At 45.2% G+C, this 20,682-nt stretch overlaps 1 protein-coding gene across 3 annotated transcripts in view; it reads right to left on the reverse strand.

The window, feature by feature from the left end:
• Positions 1–1,920: 1,920 nt before the first annotated feature.
• The window catches only part of ATL1 (atlastin GTPase 1), a 116,998-nt gene continuing 98,236 nt past the window's right edge, over positions 1,921–20,682 (reverse strand). For all 3 annotated transcript variants that reach the window (XM_068254175.1, XM_068254174.1, XM_068254173.1), the window contains exons 10-14: positions 17,854–17,910; positions 13,897–13,968; positions 8,677–9,108; positions 3,228–3,242; positions 1,921–2,090 (exon numbers count right to left, since the gene is read on the reverse strand). In XM_068254175.1, coding sequence (XP_068110276.1) covers positions 1,980–2,090; positions 3,228–3,242; positions 8,677–9,108; positions 13,897–13,968; positions 17,854–17,910 — 687 coding nt within the window. In that variant the 3' untranslated portion in view covers positions 1,921–1,979. The remainder of the gene's footprint in view (positions 2,091–3,227; positions 3,243–8,676; positions 9,109–13,896; positions 13,969–17,853; positions 17,911–20,682) is intronic.

Genomic DNA, 20,682 nt, shown 5'->3' on the forward strand with positions numbered 1-20,682 from the left:
TTAGTTACATAAAAGAACATTTGAAAGCTTTCCCAAGCATTCTGTGTGTAAAAACACTTAATTTTGACTGCAGAGAGCAGTACAGGCTTCCTCATCTCTAGCTATTTGGCAAATGTAATAATTTTTGTCAAGAATCCTCTTTGCTTGTGCCTTCATTCTGCCCCTCGTCTTTTCTGCTGAAGTGACTGAGCTGTTGCCACAGTCTGTTCAGCAGAAGGGAGGAGGAGGGTAGAGTGATGATAGAGGCAGAGAGGATTCTTGCCTTAGCTGAGGTCAAGAGATAAGCAAACTTCTACTACGTTTTTACACATGGAATATGTGGGAAAGCTTTTAAATGTTCTTTTATGTAACGTAAGGGTAGTTATTGAAATTTTAGTTTTGGGAGTATAATCCCACTTTAATCCAATTTAAATGATGTGGAAAGGCCTAAAGTGAGCAGTTTATGTGAGGAAACGCACTACCACCTTAGAGCTGAAGCTGTTCTGTATGAAGAAATGGGCTAAAATTCTTCTGGGACAATGGACAGTACCAATCAACACTTAACTCAAACATTTGGTTTGCGGATGTTGCTGAACATAAGGGTCACACCAAAAGCCTGATTCAATTACAGTACTTTTGTTACACAATAATTACATCAATAAATATCATTTTTGTTTAATTTGTATAACTAGATTTTCTTCATAATGTTTAGGACTTTGAATAATCTCCATCTGCTTGCTATGTGGTTGCCTCTGTGGTGATCATATTTCTGAGTACTCAGGCCCTTATACAATTAATCTTTTCTCCTATGTTTTTTTTCCTGGGTCACATTCTAGTCACATCTTGTCAATAAAGCACCTTGTAAAGCACCAACAAGCAAGAGAATTCTCAGAGTAATTAATTTGACAGTAATTGTTAACATACTTTTTGATGCTTTTTCCATTGTAGTGTGCCAAAAAGTTATTGTAAACAGAAGATAGAAAATTATCTCTTAGGAGAAAAATTGAATTGAATAAGGTCATCAGTGTCATAAAATATTTAATTTGGTGTCTAATGCCTGGTACACACCATGCAATTTACCATCAGGTAGTTTTAATTGATTATTTCTGACAGGTCAATTCTGATCATTTTTCTGATTGATTTTGTATAGGTCATGGACCTGTCGGAAATCATCAATTCAACCCTTCTATCTGATGTGAAATTGCATGGTGTGTTAAGTTACCACACTAGTGCCCAGTTTATGTACTAAAGCCAGTAGCTGGTGTCCGAATCATACACTTAGCACTGAACCAGTAATTTGCATTAACCCAGTGGCAGCGCCAAAACAACCAGCACCCAAATGAACTGCTTTGATAAGAAGTATCACTTGACTGTAAACTAAAACAGTGTCCATATTATAAGCTTGTAAACTTCTTTAAAATCCTTTAATAAAACTTTCTTGTGAAACAATATTTATTTCTGGTATATGCCATAACAACAAAAATATACAATATAATAAATTAAGAGTGTACAGGCAGCGATAAAGCTTGCAGCAGTGAACAGCACTGGCCATTGTTTTCACAAGTCAGGTGGTATAAACAGGATGCATTGTGGGACACACTGCCAATTTGTGCTCTTCATTGGATGACGTGAGCTATGTGAGGACAGTGATATTATTTCTTAAGTCAAAAACAGTCTGGATTTAAAATAAATGATGTGACTAATGGTGCAACTAGTGTATTATTGTGTATTAGACCATTGTTCAAAAATAAATGAGCAGAAGCTGTTGTATGCTTACTTTACCGGTTTACAGCTGCCTGCTAGGTCCAGATCTTGCATCCCAAATTGAGCCCTGAACAAGATGGCAGGACAGACTCCTTGCCAATAGGCCAAGCCTCCTCTGAAGGATATGCTTTTGGCATGTACCACGTGAAGACCTTAAATTGTACCAGTCAGTGACACTTAAGTTCATGCAGCTTTTATTTGTGAGCATTCTGTTTTCCAGGCTTATACAATGGTTACTAGATGTTCTTCTTGTCTTGTTCCTCAGCTGCCTGTTGTTGTGGAGTGGGGAAGGCATGGTGATATAAGTGTCTGTGGGTGGCAGCAGCACTGTAGAGCTTGTAAAGTGCCTGGAGACAGAACATAGAGCATGTTAGAAGTCATTTTCTGATTGTCAGTAGGGAAAGGATAGCTGGCATTCAGTTACATTTGATGGTTTGTCTGATAAGCTGCTTGCCATTTTCTTTATTTACTTTAATATTTTCGCACAAATCTCTTCATTTTTCTTTCCACTACCGTGTTCCCCTGAAAATAAGACATCCCCTGAAAATAAGCCCTAGCTGAAATTTAGCCCTACTCTGAAAGTAAGCCCTAGCAGCAGCCCACATGACACCAACAAATTGCACTAGATACAAAGCCTGGATGGGCTGTAAGACCTGAAATGTGAAAAAAGGAGAGCAGAACCTGCAGCGATGTGAGTTCTAAGGTACCACTATATGTGTTGTTTTAGGCAATTTGTGTTTTTTAATGGAGCAGATGGTCTTGAGGGCGGGACCATGGCTCCATTATTGAGCCAATCACTGCACACGCTGAGAGAAATCATGTAATAAAAAGTGCTTCATTTTTACAATAATTATGTATAAATGATTTAGTCAGTGTTTACCCATTGTACATTTTTTTTAAATCCCTGATTTACATTTTGACATTTATCTCATGGTGATATTTTTACTGCTGGCAGGTGATGTAGCTGCTGCTTGCTTTTTCTGGCAGTTGGAAACAGCTGTAAACAGCTATTTCCCACAATGCAACAAGGTTCACAGACAGGAAACTGCCAGGACTGGCCCTCAGAGTTTCTTGTGGGAGGGGTTTCACCACAATATCAGTCATACAGCGCCCCCTGATGGTCTGTTTGTGAAAAGGAATATATTTCTCATGTAAAAGGGGGTATCCGCTACTGATTTGGATCAAGTTCAATTTTTGGTCGGAGTTTCTCTTTAAGCTTACTGTCAGTTTTAAAAATTCTTAACCAGCTGAGAATTGATATTGAAAGATAGTTGTATTAGTAATAAGCTGCAAGAACACTTGTGAGACACAAGTATATGTTTATGGCGTAATATGTTGGCGCTTTATAAATACAATAAATAATAATAATAATAATGGCAATTTTATAACAAAAAGTGAAATTTCCCTTTAAACACTCTCTAATACAGTATCAGTGGTAATTTTATTTAACTTATTTGCACAACTGAGAAGAACAGAACACTTACCTCATTGGTGCTTCCCTTTGTTGGAAACAATTAAAAAGAAGAAGAAAACATATATTAGTATTTATTGTGTAACAGTGACCTCTACAGAACTGTCAGGAGGCTTCCACAGGCTTTGGTAACATAATATTAGATTTAAAGTGTAAGTCTACAGGAATGTGAAAACTCCATTTTAAAGTGAACCCGAGGTGAGAGTAATATGGAGGCTGCCATATTTATTTCCTTTTAAAGGATACCCGAAGTGACATGTGACATGATGAGATAGACATGTGTATGTACAGTGCCTAACACACAAACAACTATGCTGTGTTCCTTTTTTTCTTTCTCTGCCTGAAAGAGTTAAATATCAGGTATGTAAGTGACTGACTCAGTCCTGACTCAGACAGGAAGTGACTACAGTGTGACCCTCACTGATAAATTCCAACTATAAAACACTTTCCTAGCAGAAAATGGCTTCTGAGAGCAAGAAAGGGGTAAAAAAATGGGAATTTCTTATCAGTGAGGGTCACACTGTAGTCACTTCCTGTCTGAGTCAGGACTGAGTCAGCTACTTACATACCTGATATTTAACTCTTTCAGGCAGAGAAAGAAAAAAGAACATAGCATAGTTATTTGTGTGCTAGGCACTGTACATACACATGTCTATCTCATCATGTCACTTCGGGTATCCTTTAAGCAATACCAGTTGCCTGGCTGTCCTGATCCTCTGCCTCTAATAATTTTAGCCATAGCCCCTGAACAAGCATGCAGCAGATCAGGTGTTTCTGACATTATTGCCAAACCTGACAAGATTAGCTGCATGCTTGTTTCTGGTGTAATGCAGAAGCTACTGCAGCCCAACAGATCAGCAGGACAGCCAGGCAACTGGTATTGTTTAAAGGGACACTTAAGTCAAACAAAAAAAATGAGTTTTACTCACCTAGGGCTTCCAATAGCCCCCTGCAGCTGTCCGGTGCCCTCGCCGTCTCCCTCCGATTCCTCCTGGCCTCGCCAGCAGCCACTTCCTGTTTCGGTGACAGGAGCTGACAGGCTGGGGACGCGAGTGTTTCTTCGCGTTCCCAGACACATTAGCACCCTCTATGCTGCTATATGGTATATGATATATGCTATAGCAGCATAGATGGCGCTATTGTGGCCAGGAACGCGAAGAATCACTCACGTCCGCAGCCTGTCAGCTCCTGTCACCGAAACAGGAAGTGGCTGCCGGCGGGGCCAGGAGGATCGGAGGGAGATGGCGAGGGCACTGGACTGCTGCAGCGAGCTATTGGAAGCCCCAGGTGAGTAAAACTCATTTTTTTTGTTTGACTTAAGTGTCCCTTTAAAATGAAAATAAATATGGCATCCTCCATATCCCTCTCACCTCGGGTTCACTTTAAGGTGGCCGCATACAATACAATTTTGTTTATATTTTACAGTTTGAGAATTACAGTCTATTTTTAATTGTAACATTTGAAAAATCTGGCAAGTTTATCATATATACATATTAAATTTTTCCCCAATTATGAAAAAAAAAAATGAAAAATGTGCTGGGCTCTATAAATCATGAAACGGACAATCTAACCTTCACCATTCAATCTTCTGAAAATTGTACAGAAATTTCCACCACTCCCAATTGAGTGTTAAAAAAAAAATGGGATCTTTTTATTGTACCGTGGCCACCTTTCGACAGACTTCGGACTAACTCACCTTGTACTTCTTGCTTATCTTAGAACACCAACAGTGGTTGACAAGAACAGCAAACCAAGCACACGCATAGATAGTAAATGCTCCTACAGTACATCACACATTTAAAAGACACCTGAACTGAGAGAGATATGGAAGCTGCCATTTTTATTTCTTTTTAAATAATACCAGTTGCCTGGCATGCTGCTTTTTTAGCTGCAGTAGTATCCGGATCACCTGAAACAAGCATGCAAGTCAGAGCCCCACCCTCCTAACTTATTCCCAAACCTAACCTGTCTGTGGCCAGGGCCGGTTCTTCCATAAAGCAGTGTGAATCCCATGCTTCAGGGTGGCAGCAATTAGAGGGCGGCAAGAGGCGGATCCTCCCCAAATGGCTCCCTCCTCCCTGCCTTGAAAATAAAGCGTGTTTTTCATTACCACCCTTGGAGTCACGCCGCTGCAGACAAAGCTCTGTACTTCTCTTCCCAGGGCACAGAGAGGTGCAGGGGCCTGCAGGAGACCCTTTCCAGTTAAGGACGCCACCTTTCCCATAGGGATACCAACAATGTGCTCGTTGGCAGGTTTGGGGGAATGGCGGGGGGAGGGGAGCTGAAAGGCACAAGTGGATATAGACATATCACCGAGCAGGCAACATGCTTCTGTGTCCCATTTGCCCCCCTGAATCCACTTCTTCGTGGACTGACTTATAGATACTGATTAATATAATATCATTAGGAATATGAGCCTGCAGTGATGATATAAATAGGATTAACCAAACATTGCTGGAATATTTCTTCCGAGAACTGCCAGGGACATTCCAGCATTACAATATGTGACCGAGGTTGGTGCCAGTAAGAAGGCTGCTCCTCTGCGTTTATTAACAGAAGAGAATATAAGAGATGCAGCAAAGTTGAACTGGATTCGTATTATTGTGTCTGATATCAGGTAGCAAAACCTAGCAGTCCTTACCTCAGTCATATCAGAATACAGCAATAATTGCTGAAAGCTAAATGAATTCATGTGTGCTACTCTGTGGTGCAGAAATACAGGTCAAACTCTGGCCCGGAGCCATCAATTTGGCCTGCAAGTGGTTTTCCCATTATTTTGGGTTCACTCCAGATCACCAGGGAAGCCATATAAGGGAGAGAGGGGAACACTAGACACCAGGGAACTGTATAGGGGTGGGAGGAGGACCATTAAACACAAGTGAAACCCTATAGGGGAGGGATGAGGCATTTGACTGTAGGGAACTGTATAGTGGAGGATGGGGCCACTAGACACCAAGGAATTGTATAGGGAAGGAAGAGGGGGCCATTAGACACCAGGGAACTTAATAAGGGAGAGAGGTAACCACTAGACATTGAGGTTGGCCCACGACTTGGTCCCAGTGTTGAATTTCAGCCCTCTTTATACTTGAGTTTGACACCCCTGATGTAGCGGTTGCAATTGCACCAGGGACTATGGAGCCCTGTTCCTGTCACTGCACTAGCTCTTTATTGCTGCTGTAGAGGTAACAATCACCTCTTTGTGTTTTGAATAGTGGTAATCATTAACAAACCAGTCCTTTTCCTCTGCTTACATCTCTCTCACACACTGGTTGTCCTTGAACGGCCGGTTTGGTCATCTGTATCATGAGTATTAGACACAGTGCTGGAGGGACTAAGTGCAATCTATACTATATTCCTGCTATTCACATTAGTTAGCTTTCTGCTTTATTCCACACATTGCATGTGTTTCAAATGACAATATATTTCACTGCAACGCAGTAGATTGTGAACGGAAGGGGAAAATTGAAAAATGTGATTGCAGAGTGGAAGAAACCCTGAAATCCCGTGAGAAAATGCTAGGACAAGTGTGTTCCCTGTCACTTTGTTTCAAAGGGTGCTTTTGTAGCTAATAATCCTTTCCTGAAATTCTGATAGTATGACCAGACTCTGCTGTTGTGAGAGTATCAGGCTCTGAGGGAGGGGCTACTGCTTGAATGGCATCATCCTGCTGTTCAGAGAGCAAAGGTGGAAGGTACAAACTGAGTGATTTACTTGGTAACGGCTAATAAAGGAGCTCCTACACATAAAAAAGAAAACCTTTCCATTGTGTACCTACACAGATCTAGAAAACCATTGGTGCATGTAGTGGGCTTTCAGTGCCTAGCTGAAGGGGTGATCTTAAAGGACAACTGAAGCGAGAGTGATATGGAGACTGCCATATTTATTTCCTTTTTAACCTCCCTGGCGGTAGGATTGGGTTTTTTTTTACTTTTTTTAGCATGTAAACTTTTTTTTAGCCTAGCGCTAGCTACATGCTTCCCCCCTCCCTGCGGCGTCCCCCCGTATGCGCCGATCGCCACCGGCGCTTATGCCCATCCGGAAATCCCGTTCTGAATGGGATTTCCATGAGGGCTTCCCCCGTCGCCATGGCGACGAGCGCGATGACATCACCGACGTTATCGACGTTGTGACGTCAGAGGGAGTCCCGATCCACCCCTCAGCGCTGCCTGGCACTGATTGGCCAGGCAGCGCACGGGTCTCGGGGGGGCACCCTCTGATGCGGCGTGTAGCGGCGAATTGGCGCGGGCCGGCGGCGATCGTAAGTAACACGCAGCTAGCAAAGTGCTAGTTGCGTGTATTAAAAAAAAAATTATGCAAATCGGCCCAGCGGGGCCTGAGAAATCCTCCTGCGCGGCTTACCCCGTGTCCAGCACGGGGTTACCGCTAAGGAGGTTAAGCAATACCAGTTGCCTGGCTTTCCTGCTGATCCTCTTTTAGCCATAGACCCTGAATAAGCATGCAGCAATTCAGGGGTTTCTGACATTATTGTCAGATTTGACAAGATTAGCTGCATGCTGGTTTCTGGTGTTATTCAGACACTGCTGCAGCCAAATAGATCAGCAGGGCTGCCAGGCAACTGGAATTGTTTAAAAGGAAATAAATATGGCAGCCTCCATATTCTTGTCACTTCAATTGTCCTTTAACAATTTCTGCATAGGTGATAAAATAGCATTGTATGTAGATGATAAAAGGTGTCAAAGGTAGGCAGCTTGTTGGCGTAGTGAATAGCACGCTCGCCTATCGCAATTCAGCGCTGGGTTCCTGGTTCCCAGCCAGGGCACTATCTACATGAGTTTGTATGCACTCCCTGTGTCTGTGTGGGTTTCTTCTGGGCATGCCAGTTTCCTCCCACATCCTAAAAATATACAGATAAGTTAATAGGTTTTCCCCAAAATGGGCCCGAGACTATGATGGATATATGACTGTGGTAGGGGATGGATTTGGAGCCCCTGTGAGGGACAATTAAATGGCAAAACTATATACTCTGTACAGCGCTGTGAAAGATGTTGGCTGGATGGTGTAATGGTTAAGGGCTCTGCCTCTGACACAGGAGACCTGGGTTCGAATCTCGGCTCTGCCTGTTCAGTAAGCCAGCACCTATTTAGTAGGAGACCTTAGGCAAGTTTCCCTAACACTGCTACTGCCTATAGAGTGCGTCCTAGTGGCTGCAGCTCTGGCGCTTTGAGTCCGCCAGGAGAAAAGCGCGATGTAAATGTTATTTGTCATATATATATATAGATATATATATACACACAGTATATATATATAGATTTTTTTTCCCTTTCTTTTCATAATTCTTTCTTTTTAATAAAGGCTTCTTCTGTTTAGGAAAGGTTGTTTCAGGTGTCCAGTTGCAGGTACAGCAACTGGATAAAACAGATCCTTGATAGTAATACTGCCTCTTGATATACTGTACAAAACCACCTACAGCTGCAATGTATGTGTAAATATTGGAACTTTACCTGGTCCCATAAGGCAGCAGCCACCTGGTCTATGACTGCTCCAAGTTCTCGGTACTCGCCGGAATATCTGATGTATGCCCATGTACAGAGAGTGATGAGCGTCAGTCCCATAATCATGTTACAGAGGCTGGCGATAATGTCCAGGCCAATAAAGCCAGTGATGGCAGCCAGCACGTAGGTGATGAAGATGACCACAAACAGTGTGGCGGGGGTGCGGGCAGCGTGGAATATGTTCTTGCTGTCGTTGTGTTTAATGTACTGGACATAAAGCTCATCGATCTCGTTCTCCAGCTGCTGGAGGTATCTCCGGCTGAATTCTTCACCTCCCATCTTCTTGACACTGCGGAACAGTTTCACTGAGTCTTCTTTCAGCTCCTGGTGTTTATGCTGCAGGTCGGTGGGCGCCAGGAAGGGCCGATCTCCCCCACATACCTGTTGGACGGCAGGAGGAATAGGTAAGCTTGTGAACGACAAGTGGACATAGTTACCATTGAACAATCATGGAGTTATTGATGTATCAGATGAAGGAAAAAAAAAAACAGGAGCGAACTGAGAACGCAATTAATGTGGCCACCTACAGGAACAAATTTGCTCACTATGATCTAATCTGCCAATGGTCTATTGACCACTGATGATGTACCTCCCCGTAATGTTCAAATGTATAGAAGCTGTGTCTTCTAAAAAAAATGTCAGCATACAGGGATTGATGAGTCTGAAGAAGGTTGATCAGCCAAAAGCTTACTCTTTTTCTTTTAAAGGATAAGTAAAACTAAGCTACATAGTTTATTGTACCTGGGGCTTCTTTCAAGCTAGTCCTTCACAATTGTTCTGCTCTTCTACATTCAGCAGCTGTGCCCCTCTGGAAGATGGCCAAATGGGCCAGTCTCGAGCTGCTGAGCATGCGCGTCCCTGGCCGAAAGTGTTCTGCACATGCACAGTTGCAATCTTTATGAATTGCATAAGCACAAAATGCTCCCAGCCACAGGAACAGGATCAAGGAAACATGCAGCCCGGGGCCAGTCAAGCAGCTTTCAGCCGGTATATGGCTGATCCTGCTTCTGCACAAGTCCGGGCCGTGTTAATTATTATTACCCCTCCAGGCCGCCATGGATAGTGGGGGAATGATATAATTTGCCTTCCAGCGATTGCTGGAGGCCGAATTATTGTGTTTAAGCAACTTCGGCTCCGTTTTCTGATGGCGCCGACACTACTCACTGAGCGCCGCTGTAGATGTGATTCCCATTATAGCCTACGGTAGCGCCGGCTGTGCCCAAATCTAGCAGCGCTGAAAAGCACTGCGCCTCTGGAAGAAGTCTCCATGTAACTTAAAGTGAACCTAAAGCCGGTAAAAAAAAAATGAGATTAACTCACCTGGGGCCTCCCTCAGCCCCCTGCAGCCGATCGGTGCCCTCGCAGCTCCGCTACGATGTCCCAGGACCCGCCGGCGAGCACTTCCGGTTTCGCCGTCACCGGCCGACAGGCATGGGAACGCGAGTGATTGTTCGCGTTCCCAGCCTGTATATCGCCCCCTATGCTGCTATTTTTTTTTCCTGAGATAGTGTGGCTGACAGCTTCTCTTTAAAGAGACACTGAAGCGAGAATAAATCTCGCTTCAGAACTTATATTCAGCAGGGGCATGTGTGCCCCTGCTAAAACGCCGCTATCCCGCGGCTAAACGGGGGTCCCTTACTTACCTCCCAAATCCCCCCCCCCCCCCCTCCCTGCAAAATCCATGACCAACTCGGTCGTGGATTTTGCTGCTCTTGAGGCAGGGCTAACAGCTGCAGCCCTGCCTCTCAGTGCCGTCTATCAGCGGCGCACCGCCGCCTCTCCCCCGCCCCTCTCAGCGAAGGAAGACTGAGAGGGGCGGGGGAGAGGCGGAGATACGTGCTGACAGACGCATGTGGAGGCAGGGCTGCGGCCATTAGCCCTGTCTCACCAGGAAGAGATCCCCGGGCACCACGGAGGGGATTTGGGAGGTAAGGGACCCCCGTTTAGCCGTGGGATAGCGGCGTTTTAGCAGGGGCACACATGCCCCTGCTGAATATAAGCTCTGAAGCGAGATTAATTCTTGCTTCAGAGTCTCTTTAAGTTAGCCAATAAATTGTATTAGCCTTATACAAAACTTCCTGCTTTTACTGATGGCTAAAACAGTACAATACTCTAATGCTAGTTACAAGCAGAGGCAAGGGAAGGGCGTACGTATTGTAACTGCTCAGAATCCACAGAGTTTCCCCGCAGGCAAATCGCTCTGGCATAGGAAACTATGGCGCTGCCGGCCGAATCACTTACCCTAGCGATTTGGCCGACACTGCCCGCAGATTTCGCTCGGGAGGCTGCGAATCCCATAGCCGTGCATGGCACGGCTTCTGGGATACGCCTGCAATCCCGCATACCCGGAAGTGCCGCCGCGCGTCTCGCTGATGCTTGCGGCACAAGTGGAAACGGGTCCTTAGAGTTATAGCAACTCAGAGCTCAGAACCCCAAATTACCCTTGTGCAAGGTGCGTACTATAGCATTAGTGCTATAGCTGCAACTAGCTTGTGCACTTGGTGCTGAGCACCAAAATGACCTACTTTGAGGGAAGAGGTGTGAACATAGGAAGGAGCATCAAAGTTTTGCGAGGAAGCCACATGATTTGCGGTTACACCTCTGTCCCACCTGCTCCATCTCATCCATCTTCATACTGGTCCTTCAGTGCAATTAATGGCTTCCCTGGTCAGTAGATAAACTCGGGAGCACAAATCCCTCTGTACTTTAACTTTACCTACTACAGCAACATGCATTTCAGGAACTACTGATTGTTCTCACTTGAAATATTCAGCAGGAAAACTTTTATTGGGGCTTTCTCCTGTCTATGATAACACTACAATGGCTCCTGGTTTACTATCATTTTGATCTTAATGATACCTCCAGGATAAGAGAAGATCTTGTTTGGTGAGACAGACACTCCACATCCTGTTTTGGCAGGACTGCAGCATACACAACTTTGTCACGCTTGGCATGCCGAGATGGGTCAAGTATTGACTTGTGATTGGTTTTACATTTTGGGAGGGCATCACAGACTAAAGCTTGTTTTGGTAATTATACCTTTCTCTATTAAAAAAAATAAACTTTAAATGAGAAAAGAATGGACTGTGATTAAATGGTTAGGATTTGCTCATCTTTGTTTTAGGCATAGTCAGGGTTGCTAAAAGGTTTGATTTAGAGACTCTTTGCTTACTGTTGCAGGCAGCATCCATAGGAAGAGGGGTTTACCTCTGAAGTGGTTTTAAAAATTAAAATTAGATACTTACCTCGGTAGTGGGAATCCTCTGGATAGTCCGGAGGCTTCCCATATCTTCTTACATTCTTACATGCACATACGTATGTCTTAGGTTCGCGCATGCCACATAGAATGAAGTTGCTCCATGCACGGGTGGCTTTAATCTACTGGGCATGTGCGGAGCTAACTTGTGCATGTCCAGTCAGTATGCGCTTGTCCACGACCGGAAGAAGCTTACTCGATGGGACCCATCGCTGGAACAGCGGAGTGTAAGAAAATTGGGAAGGCTCTGGCTATCAGGGGTACTTAAAATACTCTCAGGGTCTGCTGGATTTATTAAAGAAAAGTTTCTCACTGCTGGAACCTGCATAAGATATGCAATCACACAACTGCCAATATACTAACATTTAGCAGACTTTTTTTTTTTTAAATCTTGTTCTTCACTGGAGATTCTCAGTGTTCTTTGGAGATACCTTAGGCCTCCTTCAGATGGGCAGCTAACAGACGGTGAATTCACCTCATGCCCAGCTGCTCGCTTGCACCAGCCTGGAACTTGTTGGTGCTCGGAGTCGGTACTGGCACTGGACCCCCCCCATGGAGTTACATCTGAGCACAAATGGATCTTGTGGGCAGCAGACTGGATGCTGAATTGAAGAACAGTTCAGCTGCCTGTCAGAGAGGGACCTAAGTAAATGAGGCCTAAAGCTAGATTCACAGAGGGCATTGCGTTCCCTGTAACAGCAGGAACGCAATGCAACAGGTAAGCGGCTCTACACATTGGCCTCAATTCACTAAGCTTATTTCCTGTCTTTAATAACGTTTCTAGAGTGGTCACCATGGTGATGAGGCATGTTGAATTCAGGAAAATTTTTACCTCAGGCAAACCGAAAGTTAACTCTTCCGTCTTTAAGTTAACTCTTCAATCCTTAAAATAACTCCACAGTTAAAGACAGGCTGTTTATTAACTGCGTGTGAAAATAACTACAGAGGAGGTAAAATAACTACAGAGGAGGTAACTTAAGGAATGAAGAGATAAGAAACTCTTTTACTGTGTGGAGGTAAGTTTTCTCTTGCCTTATCTCCAGCATGATCTTAGTGAATTGAGGCCATTATCTGTATTTTGCGTACAGTGAAGCATACAGTCAATGAAACGTATGCCCTCCCCCACACACGTTTTGCAGACACGCACTGCATGCAGTGTGTTGTGATGCCACACACTGTTATACCGCAACACACTGGCTGCCATGGACGTAACAATAGGCCCTGCAGCCCCTGCTCCTACCCCCCTGGGGCCCACTCGGGGCCATTTTGTGGGGGCTGGCAGCATGAGGGGAAAGCCTTGGCCACAGTCGGCGGGGAGAGGGGAAGTTCCCCCCCTCTCCCTCACCTCGGGGCTCTCCCCTCTGTGCTCCCCTCCAGCTAGTTACAGTTTGGGCAGTGGGCAGCGGCGGCAAGATACATACCTTCTTCCTTGCGTCCCACCGCATACTCCTCGCTCTAGCGGCTGACGTCACTTCCGAAAGTGACGTCACTTCCGGAACGGACGTCAGCCGCTAGAGCGAGGAGTATGCGGTGGAACGAAAGGAAGAAGGTATGTATCTTGCCGCCGCTGCCCACTGCCCAAACTGTAACTAGCTGGAGGGGAGAGCCCCGAGGTGAGGAAGAGGGGGGGAACTTCCCCTCTCCCCGCCGACTGTGGCCAAGGCTTTCCCCTCATGCTGCCACCCCTCCAGCCCCCACAAAACGGCATTCTGCAGGAGGGCCCGGTGGGGCCTACTTACGCCCCTGCTGGTCGCACTGTGAACGTCACATAGGTGGTGCATTGCAGTGCAGCAAGCCGCATTACAAAGCGGTCATGCTGCAATGCACTGCTGTGAACATAGCCTAGCTTATGTGTACTGAATAGACAGCAGCAAATAATTGTTCTGTTTTGAACAGCATGCCCTCGCTCTTACCTCTTCCATTTTCTTATTATACAAGTCTTTTGCAGTGGCCACTGCTGCGAGATTGTTGGCTTCTGCTGTGGCCTATTGAGAAAAGAACAGATATCAGTTTCCCAGGATCTGCCCTCCCCTACTTAAAATAAAATCACAGACGTAAATACTGCTTCCTGTGGCTTAAGAGTGCTGTCACGCAATTTCAGCAAAGCTTAGCTAAATGTAAAGGATATGCAGCAGGTTTTGTTGCCTAGAACAATGCATGCAAACATTTTAGCTGACACCAAAAAGTGATTAACCCTTAATTACCCAGTAATTAACCAGCTCCACAAATGCAGTTAATTCAGAATACAGCTTTTGTCCATACAGCTAATTACAAGTGTTGGTTTACAAAAACATGCATAATTCTGTGTAATCACATACACCAATAAAGATCCTCTGAATCTGTAAGTGTACACACCACTAGCATCATTATGCTGGGTACACACCATACATTTTTCCACTAGATTTTCCATCTGATCTTTCTTTCTGCTCGATTCTGCGCTCAGTTCTCTTATCTTCCGCTCGTTTTTCTTATCTTTTTCCATTCATTTCTATGAGAAATCAACCCAAAAAACTATCGAAAGGAATATCGGACATGTTGGAAATTTTCTATCCAACCCATCTATCGAGTGGAAAAACATATGGTGTGTACCCAGCATAACATGCTGCGTGGGGTAAGATAGTGCATCAATACTAGTCTTATCTAATCTCTACTAATCAATGGTGCACACAAGCAATGTACACACGTTATACAAAAGTCAGTGGAAACATCCAATGAACAAGTTTTGCTGCATCGTTAGCCAGGTGTGTACAATGTTGTTCAAACGGCATTGTTCTACAGCATGTGTGCAGATGCTTTTGTTTGTATCTAAATTACTTGGTTGTTTGCAATATCAGCATAAGGACAACGTCATTGGAAAGACTCATTGGGCTTGATTCACAAAGCGGTGCTAACTGTTAGCACGCCTGTGAAAACCCCCTTAGCACGTCTAAACAAGCTTTTCGCGCATAAAACTTTACGCGCACAAAACTTTATGCGCGTAAAACTTTACGCGCGTACTGCACAGAGCGCAGAGCGCTCCACGTGAAGTGCCCTATAAAGCCTATGGGACTTAGCACGCGTAAAACTTTGCGCGCGCAAAGTCAGCGCGCGATCTGATTGAGAAATCCGGTGCTAACCTACTTAGCACCCTGGTTAGCGCGTCTAAAGACTTTAGACGTGCTAAGTAGGTTAGCACCGCTTTGTGAATCAAGCCCATTGTTTGTCAGGGGGTAAAGCCGTTTCCAAGACGTTGGTCGTTTGTTTCTGGGGACTTTTGTATAGGACCTACTGTATATACTCTACTCATACCAAATGCACAACATAAAGCTGAGTAGATGCCTACAAAAATGGTAACAGTTTATGAGGACTAAAATAAAGAACACTGGAATTAAAGGGAACCTGAGTGATAGAATATGGAGACTGCCATATTTATTTCATTTTAAACAATATCACTTGCCTGGTAGTCCTGCTAATCTATATGTTCTCTATACAGTATCTAAGTTTGTATGCTATGAAATCCGACAGTCTTTTGCAACAACTTCACTGCTCATTAAATATTGAATAAACATATCACAAAAGAAAGAAGAAAAAAAAGCAAACTAAACACAAAAATAAGTAATTCTTACATTACACCAGGGGTGTCAAACTCAAATACACAGTGGGCCAAAATTGAAAACTGGGACTAGGTCGCAAACCAACCTCAATGTCTAGTGGCCACCTCTCTACCTTATACAGTTGCCTGTTGTGTAGTGCCCCCTTCCCTATATAGTTTCCTGGTGTCTAGTGGTCCTCCTCCCTCTCTTTTACAGTTCCGTGGTGTGTAATGCCCCCATCCCCTTTACGGTTTCCTGGTGTCTAGTGGTCCTCCTCCCTCCCCTATATAGTTCCCTGGTGTCTAGTGCTTCCCCTTCCCTCCCCTTTTTAGTTCCCTGGTGTCTAGTGGCTTCTCTCCCTCCCCTATACTGTTCCCTGGTGTCTAGTTAACACCTGTAATGATCTGCTCTGCTGTCTGCACAGGCAGACAGCTTTTTGACCATTTCTTAGGTCTGAGTGCTGCAGGTCCCTGGAAAAGAGACCTGTCTCCACTCTGCAAGCTGCAGAGTTGCTGTTCTGGTGAGGAATTTGAATCCACTTGTCATGCAAATTGCTTAGCTGCTTCCTCTGATGGCTTGCAGTATAAATACCATTTCCTCCCAGAATTCTTTGCGAAGTCTCAGCCCTTAGTTACTGTTTGTTAATATTGCTATCTTAGAGTAGTTCCTTGGGAGTGCCCTGGCATTCCTGTTAGCATAGTCAGGTTGTTTGTTACCTGTATTGCTATGTACTGTCTATCTGGTGCGATTGTCTTGTCGCCAGCGGCGGTCGACAGGAAATCGTTCCTTCTGTTGGGATCGCATTCGCCCTAGCGGTAAAGGCGGTGGTTCCTTCTGTATTCTGCCTTAGGAGTGTAGCCAGAGCAGCGGTTGCTACTGGCTGCTCCATCTGTCTGTCTATCTGGAACGAACGCTTGCTGTCGTCTCGGTGAGGTAACCGTTTAGCAAGCGTTCGCGTTCTCTTTTGTTTTCGTGCTTCTTTGGTTAGTCAGGGTTGGTACGCTTTGTTGCTATTGCGCTTCTCGTGTGGCGACCGTGCCACGCACTCGCTTTGTCGCTATTGCGCTTAACGTGTGGTGGCCGCATGTAGTTAGTCCTGTCTGCTCCTGTGTGTTGGATTACAGTTTGTTATCAGTTCTGTCTTTATTCTGTTCCTTTGCTCTGTATTACTCAGTCTGGTGTTGCTATTAGCAATCGCTATTCTTGCGATTGCGTTCCCACTTGGTTTTCGTTGTTGTGTGTTCACCGTCGCCGGGTGGCGACTAGATTGGTGGACACACATGCATTCTGTCTCTGTGCTCTCTCTCTCTCTCTCTCCTAGGGCTATCTTGCCCTATATTGCTTCACCTCATACAATTCCCATCTGGCATCTGTGGCAGTGCAGAGAGTTTATTCCTCTGCACTCCACAGCTCCATCTGCCGGTGGGAATTTCCCTCTACAGGTGCATAGCACCATAGCTGGGTTCTGTTATTTTATACGCTTGTGGAGGATTTCCGCAGTGTCGGCGCGCATCTTGTGCGCTGACCACGGAAATAATTCCCCAAACGTTACATCACCCTCCCCTTTACAGTTTCCTGGTGTCTAGTGGTCCTCCTCCCTCCCCTATATAGTTCCCTGGAGTCTAGTGCTTCCCCTTCCCTCTCCTTTACAGTGCCCTGGTGTCTAATGCCCCCTTCCTCCCCTATACAGTTCCCTGATGTCTAGTTACCACCCTCCTGTATACAGTTTTCTGGTGTCTAGTGGTCCTCCCTTCCCTATACAAATCTCTGATGTCTAGTACCCCCCTTCCTCCCCTTTACAGTTCCCTGGTGTCCAGTGTCCCCTCTCCCTCCACCATGTGGCTTTATAGTTTCAGCTCTTAGCAAAATATTCTTAGTGCTCAGGTGCTCGTGGGTCAAATATAATGCAAGATAAGCCACTGGTGGACTAGATTAGATGCCACTGCTGGACAGATTTGGCCTGTGGGCCAGAGTTTGGCAAGTATGCATTACACTGAGAAGGCAAATACAATGGCAACATACACTTTCAATTCCAGTCACACTGAGAAGAAACTTTCAATTCCTGTGGCACAACTCAGTAGACCAAGTTTTAAAACATGAATTAAAAAGACAACAGATAATTCTTGTAATTAATAATCATATCTGTACATGCTTTTAACTTACTAAGCACATTTCTGACAGTGTCACTTTAACAAGAAACAGAACAGCTCTTATGACAACAGTAATGTATCAAATATGATACAATAGTGTCAACAGATCAGTTTCTCACAAGTGTATGTAAAACCCAAAGTCTTTTACCTGTAGCATTGACTTAGGGTGTGGTAACTCCTCTCCTTGGTAAATCTTGATGTAAGCCTGTGATGGGAAAAGCAGTATTGTGTTAGCAATGCTTCATATGATCTTATGTATACCAAACACAGTGTAGAACAAACGCATATTTGAACTTTAAACCCGCTCACTGCGACCGTGGTGAGGGTATCTGCTTCCACCCTGGAGGATTGAGCAGGGGTGCTGCTTGGCCCTGGCAAATTACACAGCTGCTTGGGGCCTGAACCACAGCAGGGGCCTCCACTGTTGCCTGGCCACCCGGTCTGTGATTTTTATGGCTGCCACTGCCTCTCTGTCACTAAATCTGTGTACCCATGTCCAGGGGCGTAGCTAAGGTTTTCAGTACTTGGGGACAAAGTCAGCTTTTGCCCCTCTCATGACAAGGTGTGAACCATAAGGTGGTCCATCATGCTTTCCCAGAGATGTTTGAGTTTTAGAATAATTGCCTGCAATACCGATCTGCACCTACATAAGAACAAGATCAATTTTTAGATCAGCACTGCACAAAATTGATCCTGTTCTTGATCAGTAGCAGATCGGACACACCGGAAATGAATGATTTGACCCATCGATCTGGCAGGAAATTGCATCGTGTGTACCAAGCATTAGAAAGTTGGGAGATACGCAGAAATACACATGATCTACTTTGCTGATGGAAACATGGCAAGCGCTGCTTACAGCAGGGAGATATAATAAAACAAAACCCCGGGGCAGAGAGCAGGAGGAAGCAGGGGAGAAGATTGGATCCTTCCACCCTCTTTCATAGACTCTTCGACAGGGAAGCATCAGGGAAAGTGAAAACTGTAACCAGGCCCCCAGATGCTGCGCTTGGGGACAGATGTACCCCTTACAACCCCCCCCCCCCCCCCCCCCCAGGTACATCTCTGCCCTTGTCATGATGTTCCAGACGATTTTCAAAATTACCGTCGATTTTATGAGCGATCAGCGACGTAGGTACAGGCACATAATCACAGGATTGTTGCTTAGCGTTGCACGGCAATATCGACAGACATGGCGGATCTTTAAGATCCCTGTCGACTCTTTGCAAAGTACTGCTGCCATCACAACCAGCATCAAGGGGACGTCGCTGGACCCGTCGGGTGGTGAGTATTAAGCTTAGCACACAGCAATGACCATGGAGTGCACTTTAGATGTGGAAGTGACATCATTGCCGCATGGTTACTATGCCCTGCTCTCCCCTCTTTTGGTTACCACTGATCTGCAGGTTTTTGGGTGTTGGCAATGGGGAGGCAGCGGAAAGCTACATACCCCCATTGACACCAATACCCTATACGGGTGGGGTGAACACCTTTGGCTACCTATATTAGGGGTAGTCATCTATACTGGGGGGACAACTTGGCTACTTATACAGGGCCGGCTTCCTATACTAGGGGGATACCTTGACTACCTATACCAAGGTTGGCTACCTATACTGGGGGGGGAGGGGACAGGTGCAACTTTTGCTACCTACCTGTACTGGAAAGCTATCTATACCAGGGTAGTGGGGACCCTTTGGCTGCCTATTATTACAGGAGAAGGGGCCTCTGACTGGGGTGGGGGGTGGTAAGGGCCAGAAATAATGTGCTGCTTGGGGCCACAAAACCCTTAGCAGCACCCCCGGGGTTGAATTATCAATTTTGTAGCACCCTGTTCATCATAAAACAAGAGCTGAGCAGCTCAACTGACACATATGCCTTCTCCTGCCACACACACAAAAAAAATAAACTAGAAAGAGGTGCAACACACACCTGCCTACAAACTGATCCACATGGAAACAGGGCTGCATAGTGGTTGCTGTACATGGAAGAAGGGGTCTCTGATACATATCGGTGGGCGCTAAGATATACAGGAGTACACATGAAAAGAAACTGGGTTTCAGGGGAGTAAGTAGAAATCACTGGGCCTCCCCTGCAAAACTTTGGATGGGGCCCCCTCCCCTCGCTTTCTGTACGTGTAAACTGAGAACCAATGTTATTTCATTGGCTAGTGTACACTTGAATGTGTTTTCACCATGCAGATAAAACAGACATCAGTCAAGCACTGCATACATTTTCTATATCAATTACATTTGCTTCAGTAATAAAATGTGCATATTTTCATATATACATACATACTGTACATGGTGTGCACAAAACGCATACAGAAAACCGACAGACGAGTGTGGCAGCCTCAGCTTATTACACTCACTCTGTCCATCTCTGATGTAGCAGAACTGGCTCTGCAGACTTCTCCAGCATCACTACAGTGTGCAGCACTTCGGGAGGGGTAGAGAGGTTGGGGGCTGGGAGTTTGAACACAAGAGCCTGCTGAACACTGAATAGGGACTGTCTACAAAACTTTGTATGATTCCTTATCAGTGGCTGAGCAGATGCATTAGAACAATTGTGTAGAGAGCAGAACATTTTTTCTCTCTCTGCCCTTAGTTGTCAGTCTCTCAGGACAGGGAAAATAAAGTTCTCCCCCAATGGGGCCCCTCTGCGGCTGCATCCCTTGCAGGGTCTATTGTTACGCACCTGGTGGACCTGCAAACTGTAGAGGAAGGTTCTTGTTCCTGAAACCTGAGAAGGCTATGGTGAAAAGATAGGGGCACAGAGTGCAATATTGTTATACCACCTCCTGTGAGAGACAGAGAGCAACTTGTACCTCTGAGGAGGCTGATGGATCTATGCAGTAAAAAGGGCGTTATGTGACCAGGGAGGTATGTGGATGTGCTAGATGGTGTCTCTTTTTCTTGGCTGGTTCTCCCATCACATGGTGCAGTGGACAGCCTTGCAGATGAATTATTTCCTATGTCTCTAT

Source organism: Hyperolius riggenbachi, chromosome 9, assembly GCF_040937935.1.
Source record: "Hyperolius riggenbachi isolate aHypRig1 chromosome 9, aHypRig1.pri, whole genome shotgun sequence".
Classification (NCBI taxonomy): Eukaryota; Metazoa; Chordata; class Amphibia; order Anura; family Hyperoliidae; genus Hyperolius; species Hyperolius riggenbachi.